Source organism: Anopheles aquasalis, chromosome 3 (assembly GCF_943734665.1).
Source record: "Anopheles aquasalis chromosome 3, idAnoAquaMG_Q_19, whole genome shotgun sequence".
Taxonomy (NCBI): Eukaryota; Metazoa; Arthropoda; class Insecta; order Diptera; family Culicidae; genus Anopheles; species Anopheles aquasalis.
Genome location: NC_064878.1, coordinates 54,291,049 through 54,300,607, shown reverse-complemented (window position 1 = coordinate 54,300,607; position 9,559 = coordinate 54,291,049). Strand labels below are relative to the sequence as shown.

General features: G+C 51.7%; 1 protein-coding gene across 3 annotated transcripts in view; it reads left to right on the top strand.

Moving 5' to 3' along the window:
• Positions 1–337: 337 nt before the first annotated feature.
• LOC126578090 (uncharacterized) overlaps positions 338–9,559 on the top strand; it is a 15,618-nt gene continuing 6,396 nt past the window's right edge. For 2 of the 3 annotated variants that reach the window (XM_050240331.1, XM_050240328.1), the window contains exon 1: positions 338–1,493. In XM_050240331.1, the coding sequence (XP_050096288.1) occupies positions 1,477–1,493 (17 nt within the window). In that variant the 5' untranslated portion in view covers positions 338–1,476. The remainder of the gene's footprint in view (positions 1,494–9,559) is intronic. The other variant, XM_050240330.1, reaches the window with a different exon arrangement.

Genomic DNA, 9,559 nt, shown 5'->3' with positions numbered 1-9,559 from the left:
AGTTTACGCTAAAGTTTACGCTTCGTGTATCCCTGGCTTAAGGCCGTTTCTACACTGCGCCAAAATTTTCGCTGCCAAAACGAAACTTATTGGATTCCCATAGGAATCTTGTACATTCCCATAGGAATTCTATGGGAATCCTATAAGTTTCGTTTTGGCAGCGAAAATTTTCGCGCAGTGTAGAAACGGTCTTATAGTAGATGGAAATGCTCTACCTTGACAGACCGACTGTCAGAATTCAACCAAGATTCGAATGACGTGTGGTGCCCAAGGTCGCCACAGATCTTAAATTGGCCGCTAAAATCCCTTTTTCCGCGTAAAATCGCTGTAAAAAGGGGGAAAATGTGCACATTGCTGCTCTATTCCATGCACTAGACCAACAAACTGCACCGTCGAAGTTCCCGTTGCAATGGAAAGTGCAAAACTGCACCTCGGCCGCAGCACGCAGAATAGACGAGGTGCGAAACCCAAAATACCGTCCCAATACAGAGTTTTGGAGCATAATTTAGTGGAAAAGATAGTTAGTGATAAGTTCTAAGTTTGTAAAATCTAGTGCTGAATCGACGATGACTCGGTAAGTGGCTGGCCATTTCTCCCGATCGCCGGAATCCCGCGGCGGAAAGTCCCGCGGCCCGCGGCTGAGTCGGTGGATAGATTCAATCGGATTCATGGATTCAGGTTGTAGTTATTTTCAAATCCTCGAGCGGCGCGGACGTGTTTCGGCGATCGCTCTCTGCAGCTTTCAATTTCCCCAAGAGGATCTCCGCGATATCGAAGTGATCGCCCCCTGGGGGTGCTGGTGATCAGGTGAGGGCACCCGTTGTAAGTCGCCGTGGATGAGTCAGGCCTTGCGCTAGTTTGGTGTAGTGTAGTGGCGCCGTGAATACGAAATAAGCCGTGCTCCGCCGTCGTTCCATAAGCGCTGTGTCCACCCCCCTTGGTGACGGTCGCACCCCCCGTGACCGCCGCTCGTCGCTGCTTGTTTGTTCTGCGTCTCTCCTGCGCAAGTTCTCGGTACTGGTGTGTGAGTGAGCGAGGTTCCGTGCGCGCTGCGTTACCTTTATTTTTGCATCACGCTAACGACCGGGGTGGCCACTTCCGGAAGGGGGAGGCGAGGCCGTTGTTGTTGTGGGTGTGCGCTGTCTAGAACGCAGATCGCGGATCCGCGATCACCGAGCTGTTCTAAGCTTCCGAGGAGGAAAGGCCTTCTGTGATCCATTTGCGCAAGTGGCCAATAAGTGATTTGTGTAGTGGAAATGTGATTCTCATCGAAGAATGCATTGCACCCGTAATCATCATCGTGCTATTAACAGCAGCAGCAGCAGCAGCAGCAGCAGCAGCAGCATTCACAGCGAGATCACCGACAATCATTAGCCCGCGGAACCACCCAAGGGGCCCAGGGCGACGGTAGTGTGTGATCATCAATGCCAGAACGGTCGAGGACGACATGGATATCGAATCGGATGGTTCCGAGCGATGGGAGGACTTTTTCGGTAAGTGATTTCGCTGGAATCGTGAAATTTCCTTCCACACCCTTTGCCCTGCCTCATTGTAGCACTGATAATACGCCGCCAAACGGTGATAAAAGGGGTGTTTTGGATCATATGAATCATATCGCAAGCGGGGGGAGGCCGCAATCCCATACATTAGAGCGCGAGTGAGCGAGCGAACGAGAGAGCATTCGTCGTTGTCGCGATGGGTCCAGGGGGCCGGATGGACGGATGGAGGTGACTAAAGGGGAAAAGAGAGAGAGAGAGAGGGGTGTGTGCAACGTAAACCTGTTGAACGGTGCGTGTACCACCACCACCATCACCTAGCACGGCGGCCTACTACACTCTGGCTGGCTGACTGGCTCGTTGGTTGCTTTGGCGATGCGCTCTGTGATGGGGGGTTGGTGCGGTGTCGCGACTCCTCTCGTGATCTCGTTTTGCCTTCCATCGTCCCCTGCTGCTGCTGCTGCTGCTGCTGATGCTGATGCTGCGAGCGAGTATCGATCGCGCTCAATTTGTGTAGAATGCGCTCCCTTCTTGCTCGTTTTTTTTCCCCAACCACCCTTCTTCCCCGGGGCACCGGGGAGATGAGGTCTTTTTGGTCGATCCGACCTAATTCTCGGACCTTCCTCCGATGGAGTTGCATTTACAGCCCTCGCCGATGAAGTCGTGTTGTAGCATCAGCGGATGCTGCAGCATAAACAGCACTCCGGGAGTCGACAACGACGACCACGACGACGACGACGACATCTGCTCGCGGTCGGTGGTGAACTGCCGTGTGGTCGAACAAGGTCAGCCGGTCAAACGCAAAAACGAGCGCGCGGCAGCGTGCGGCACTAAATCACGAGTGAAGCTCATAATTAGTAGCAGCCAGAAGGCAGACGAAACCAGCCAGCCAGCCAGTCAGTCCAGACCACAGACTTTAGGTTGTCCGATTTTTATGCGCTTGAACTATGGCCGCAGCCGTCGTCATCGTCGTCGTCGTTGCCGCCAGACGTTTTGATTGAACATTCCGCTCGCCATCTCTCTTGAAGCACTTGAACACCACCCCGCAGCGCGTTGGGAGCTGCGCGGATCAGGCGACACGATGTCGACGTCCTTCAGCGATGCGCACATCGCCGGCCCCCGGGGGCACAATGATTGATGATCGACGGTGTGTTTCGTAATGTTTCCAATTGGAGAGGGATCCTGGACAGTAGTAATCGGGTTGATTACCACCAACCCGCCGAACCCTTTTCCTTTGTTTGCAGGGGAGCAAAGGGGGCGATCGCACCGCTTTTGAACCTGGCACCGAAGGTCAAAGACCATTCGACAAGAGCGTTCAGCTGGAAGAAGAAGAACAGGGGGGGGGGGGGGGGAACAGGGAAGAAAGACCGGGCCACTCCTTATTCCGGCTTCTTGCGCAAACCGGAACCACTCCAACTCCGGCGACCGCCGCTTCTGTTTGCTGATCCAACGCCGTTCCGTTCCGTTCCGTTCTGCTCTATCTGTCAAGAGCCTTTCCTCAGCCATCTCAAGGGGTTTGCCGTGCGTTATCGCACATCACCGGGGCCCGGTACGGTACGGCTCGATATTGATATTGCTTTCGAGACACAGAGAGACAGAGAGAGCGATAAAATATTATGGATTCCCTGCCGTGGGGGCTTAGCGGCGGGCGACACACGCCAAACGTCCCGGGAAGCGGAAGCGATCGTATCGTATTTCAACTTCAATTCCTTCATCCCCATTGGGTCCATATTCTTTCATTTCTTTCCTTCTTTTACTAGCCCCAAAAAAAAAAAGAAAACCATTCTCACTTATCAGTGTCACTGATCGTGCACCCAATCTTGTCATCATCACCATTTTCCTGTTGCTGCGTTGCATGTTTTGCATTTAAACGCGATCTCGCGTACCGATGCGCAATTATGCTAAATACCCCGATATGCATAAACACCCTACTATTAATGCACGGCAAGGCGTGAAAATGATGACTCGCCTAACGTGAAGAGATGCCTTGCCTTTCATCAATGTGTGTACCTCATCCCCATCATCATCATCAGCATCAGCAGTGCGGCGAGACAGCAATGAGCGATCGATCGAGCTTTCGTAAATGATTTATCAACACATAATCAGCCTCATAACTTCTCGGTGTCGATGTCGTCCACCGGTTTCCGGTTCCGAAACACGCTCACAAACGCACTCGTTGTGACGCATTCCATTGCGCGGTTCTGGTTTGGCCGGTTAGTGGCGCTGGATGCGGATCATGTTTTGCATTTTTCAATTTCATAAAACCAATCCTCCCGGCCGAGTGTGTACCTGTATGTAATCTGTGGCCACGCACACACATAATATGTTGCGACATAGACACCGCGATTGCGTCTTCAAAGCGGTAGCGGTATCCATCCAGCGGCGGGTTCTCTATTACTATGTGGCGCCAGCTGGCGCCTGTGGACAGCCAGGGGCCGCTTGGTGATAAATCGCACGTTAATTGCTCGTTGCTCGCGCGCTCTGCTCTGGAAAGGAAAGTAGTTGCCGAGTGCGAGCGAGCGGTGCTGATAGCGGGCTTGGAGAAAGGGCTTAAAGCGATTAGATCAGTGAGGCGCGCCAACCGACCCACCGAGATCCTGGCCACACTGGAGACTGATGGCCATTACCTATTCCTAAACGGTCGCGATTGGTCAATCCGTTCGGTGTCGTTGTTCTCGTTGTTTGCAACGCATTTTACGCCATTTTACAGTCCCGTTTATTGCCGCTGCTACTGCTGGCCATACGCCATATGCCTGCTAATTCGCTAACAATGCTGCCATGCCCTGTCCGAGCTGACATTCGAGTCCATCGCGCGTCGCTCGGCGGAAGATGATCGTCGTTGTCGGGGAGCCTTCGACGACAACGTTAAGGCGCTGGCGCAAACGATCGCGCGCACACCAAATGCATACAATGTGAGTCAGCGCAGCGCAACGTGCCACGGGTCTGGAGCCGCAGCAGCAGCAACAGCAGCTAACGTGCATTCCATAGTGCATCGTGATCGTTTGGGGAAAAGCTAAGGGAGCGAACAAGAGTGCGAGGATCGGTAGGAGAGGGGCGGAAAAGGGGGATCCATTCTTTCCAAAGCCAGAGGGGGGTGGTGTATGGTTGTGTGCGCGCGCATTCAAAGTGCATTTTGCAGCGCTTGGCGGCGGGATTAAGATTTATATGCGAGCAGCGCACACAGCGCGCTAGGCCACAAGGCCCCCGGCCGGCAATGAACGATCGTCACCGTCGTCGTCGCCGTTGGTGTTGCTTTTATTGTTCACTCCACGGTGTGCTTAAATGGGAGAGGGGACGTCCTATCCTTCTACAAAGATCCCTCTCCCTTACGATCCACTGAGGATCACGCGCGCGCACGAGACAGAGAGAGAGAGAGAGAGTAAAACGGAGATGGCGCGTTGTGTCAGAGGCAACTCGGAACTAAGGCACGTCGTCTTGAACGCACGCAGCGAATAGATCGCGGATCTGTTCGCCAAAGACACGCGAAACTTGCGTCTTGACGCTGAGGCGAAACGAGTTGACAACGTTTCCCGGGCGGCAGCACCTAGTTGCGGGCCAGTTACGATGTGCGTTGGTGCTCCACACAACACAAACACATTGTGTTGGGTCAGATGAATCGTCTGTGTGCTCCAGATGGTCGCAAATTGGTAATAACTTCCGTGCGAGGAAGTGTACAGGTCTGTGGGGCACGGGTGAGTATTAGAAGCACTCAGGGATGAAGCAGAGGTGTTTGCGCTAGGTGTTGTTATCGCACATTGATGCCCTAGCACGAACGAACACACGCAGACACAAGCAACGGACAACACGGCTCCTGGGGTGTCGACGATGGCGCTTGCTGATAAGCGAGAGCTCCCAGTTCCAGCTCCAGCTCCAGTGTTCTCGCCGCTTTTTGGGCTCACCTTTCACGAAAACATACGGCACACAACGACGGTGATAGGTGCGTTTGGTGTGCCCTGTTCTGGGAACGTCTCCGTATCCGATAAGCTCGGCTCGGCGGTGGTGCCAAGCAGCAGGGATTCAAGGATTCTCTCACAGCGCACACCGCACCGGTATCTTATCTCTTCTGCACAGCGTGTCGGTTGCACAATGATAGCAACCGAACGGTTGCACCACTTGTTGTGCGGATGGTTGGCCATCCTTCTCGCGATATCGATCGATCGTGTGCCGCTGCCACCGCAATCCAGGTTGAGTTGAGGCGCACGCCAGTTACCGTGCGAACCCGTTTCCAGTGAGGGATAGTGCTTGCTTGCTGTTGGCCGGTATTGGCTACTTCTTCTTTTTTTTGCCATTTCTTAAAGAGAAGGAGAAGTATCTGGTTTTCTCCTTTTAAGGTGGACCCCGGGGGCAATCTAGGTGGCGGGAGAGGGTTGGCCTTTTTTTGTTGTTGGTTAGCTTTGGACGGGACCTAGTGACATGTTGGCCGTGACAGAGCCGGGAACACGCAGCAGCACCACGACAATGTGCAGCCAATCGGAGGTACGCATTAACGTGGCGCAGGGGGAGAGAGAGAGCGTGAGGGGTGACCACAAGGACGGGAGTGATTCGCGAAGGCAGCCAGCTGTTTGAATTTCTTAATTTTAAACGAAAAAACTGTGGTGTACAGTCTTTTATGAAGGTGATCCTTAGTCCACCGAACGCAAGAACATAGCTTAGAGTGTGTTACAGATGAACTAAGGTTGCATATTGCTTGCTTCCATTTGTTTGCTCGATGAAATCACCTTTCCTGAACCGTTCAATGGTACTCACAGGATCTGTTCGTACTGCATTTCGTAGGAAATCTTCCCACGGATGATAAAGTTTTCCATGGCGTATGATTCCGTTGTCGGTAACTTTTCTTGTTGCTGTACCATTCCATAGTGCAGTTAGCTGACTAGTAAGTAAATGCAGCATATTCTGTTTTCGTTCAACAAATGCTTGACGTGAAGAGGAGTTATCATGCCGAAATAGAGTGTTGATTGTTTGTAAAGAAAATTGTAGCAGCCATACTCCTTGTAACAATTTACGTCAATCACGTCATTGAATAACGGACAATGATAACTTCTATTTTTGGAGAATGTGCTTAACAGATTAGAGATACATTCCATGTCTTTTAAAGTTGCTCTTATCACACGAAGGCGTACAGCAAACGTGGTTTGTTTGAGAAAATGCCAACAAAGTCAACAATATTTGGGTAGTAAGAAACATGTTGTCATTCTTTAGGAGTATCTGAGTTCTCAGGGAGTAACTGTGCCTTGATTTGCTAACATGACATTGTAAACTATGCACTAGAGCATCTGCCTTATTTAAAGGATGAAATTCAAAGGACTTAAATTTGTAACAGATTTTTAAGTTACACCCCAAGATTCTGCTCGAACGAAGCGAATTGCGCGCAGGAAATGGACATGACTGATACTAACGTCCCTTCAGAAGTGGTTTTCCCACGTTTGCTTTCTTTAAATGAACAACAGTTCACATTTCCTCGATTCATTTCGATGACTCTCTTTGCATGAGTAATCTTTTTTTCGATTTCTGCTGCACTCTTCTATGAAACTTTCGCCGGAGTCGTTCAACAAAGAGCAGAAGTCCCCACCGGTTCGATGACTCAAATGAACTTTTATGTTGTGGATTCCAGTCGCCGGAATAAACGTGAGAATTAAGGAAACATTCACAAAGACAAAAGCACTCCGAGTGTGTACCATCACTGGGTTCGAAGGATTGACCGATCGTCGATTCTTCCCAGGGGGGGGGGGCCCAGGAACTACCGCTCTGAAGCAGTAATCGTTTTGGTACACGCCGCACCCCTTTAAGCGCTTTCCTGTGTTGAGATTCCTGTTTAACGATTTGTGCATTTGCGCCAGAATCTCTTTTGACCGTTTTTGGCAGGTATCATCTCCTTTTTGACCACCGACCGACCGGCCAACGATTGGTTGACCGATTAATTGCAGTTTCTGCAGCTTGCCAGCAGCAAAGTGCGCGGAGTGCAGTTGGTGTGTCTTTGGTTTTCGAAATCAAAGATCTACCCCCAAAAAAGTCAATCACCCCTTTGTGGTGGTTCGCTTCTTCAAGCATCTGTTCCAGCAGCCAACCAGGCCAACTTCTGCGAGGGCTCATAAGTGAGCTGCCTCTAATTTTAGAAAAGAAAAACTCTCCCACTCCCACTGCGGTCTGCGGATAGTAGCCCTGGGTTATTAGACCGGCAGGACCGAGGTAGATCACATTAAATGGCTTTTCTTCTCCTACGAGATGCCGCCGCGTCATTCGCCGATGATCGGTTAAGTAATTCGATCCAACAGCAGCCAGCAAGCGAACCAGCAAAGGAGCCAAAGTGTGACCGAATGCGCGACACGTGCGGACCCTCGAGTTCTTCTTCTCCTGCTGCTCCCCCGGGCTGAGAATTAGGTATTAGATGTGTTCTAATGCATTCGGCGGTGAGACCCCTTCCCTTCGGTCGGATTCCCCCTTTTCATTCTGTATTTTTTTTTGGTGTGTGTTATTCCTCCATCGAGGCGAATGATCGCCCCCGGGGGCCACGTCCGGGCACAACGACAACGGCGACGACGACGACGACGACGACGACGTGGACGATCGATGCTGCTGCCTGCCCTCTGCATGGGTGGGATGCATTATCTATTTTAAGCATTAGAGAAAGCGAAAACTGACAAAAAGCGACAGAAAAAAAAGAGACCGACGACACAGCCGCCCTTTTAATGGATGTCATGATGGATATTCCCAGGAGAGGGGGACACAAACGCGCATTTTGGGGACAAATTCTCAAAAGTGTCATCACGTGGCGCGATGGCCAGCAGCATCAGTCTGCATTGCCACCGGCACAGACTTTTCCAAGAGAGGGCAGCGATAGGGAAGTGACTGTTTCACTGCGTAGAACCTCACAAAACCACCAAAAATCCAAAGGAGAAGTCCGTCCGCGGATTGAATTGAATTCCGTTATCATCAGAGTTCCACTCACCTCTCATTCAAGGATCCCCGTGGTCCTTGGTCCCGTGGTCCCCGGGGCTTTAGGGTTTTACGGGAGAGAAGGTGTCAGGTGCACGTCCTTTACCTTCCGATCCGTTGTCACATCCAGCGATAATAATGGGATGGTGCGTGCGGTCCGCGGCTGAACGAACAGACGACGCACTGAACGCAAAACATTCTGACACAACCCGGCGGGGCTCGCGCGCCACTCGTGCGTGGTCGTGGTGCGTGGGTTAGTGGAGTGTTGTTTTTTTTTTTTCGGGCACTCTCACTCTTCCTCCTCCGTCCTGGGGAGCGATGGGTGGGTTGAGTTGGGTAACCTAAATGCATTCGTTCGTGTGCTGGTGACCAGTAGATGTCATAGCAGCCATAGGTTCCCCCACGAATTCTCTTTCTCACTCTTCCGTCGTTCGAGTGATGGGGTTTTTTTTGGGGGGGGGGGAAACAACTTCAAAAACCAATAGCCTGCGGCGGCGGCGGTGGCGACGGCACTTCCCTTCTTCCTGAAGTCCGGACCTCTAGACTTGGTCCCAATCGTGGTCGCCATCATCGTCGTAATCAGAATGAAGGCGTTAAAACCGTCGTTTTTTTTTCTTTTCCTTTTGTCGTCCGTCTGCCATAATGAATGCACGCAACCGACCGACGTGTCTACAAAACATAAATACAAACGAACACGCCCGAAAAGATATGGGCCACCCACTCGATCGACCGTGATCGGGCACGATGATCGCCTCATGGGGTACCCCCCCCCCCCCCCAGGCCGGCGGGATTGGATCGGAAACATGCAAATCAAACCTCTCGAATCCTCCGAATCGAGGCTAATCCCGTTTTCGATTCGAGGGTGCCCGGCCATCTTTTGGGTAATTCAATTGACTGGCCTTTTGTTGAGATTCCACGACGCGCGCCCGCGTATTAAGCAGATGATGGATCGTTGGAATCACGCGCGTTGCAGCTGTCTGGGCACACTGGGCCTTTGGAGCGTTTGAACTCTCCATATCGCGGTCTGGGTCTGGGAGATAAAGACGCGCGTGACTAGATGCTCCAGCTCCAGCCCTCAATGATACTCGATAAGCACCCGCATCTCTGCTTCTCTCAAAACTAACAGAAAT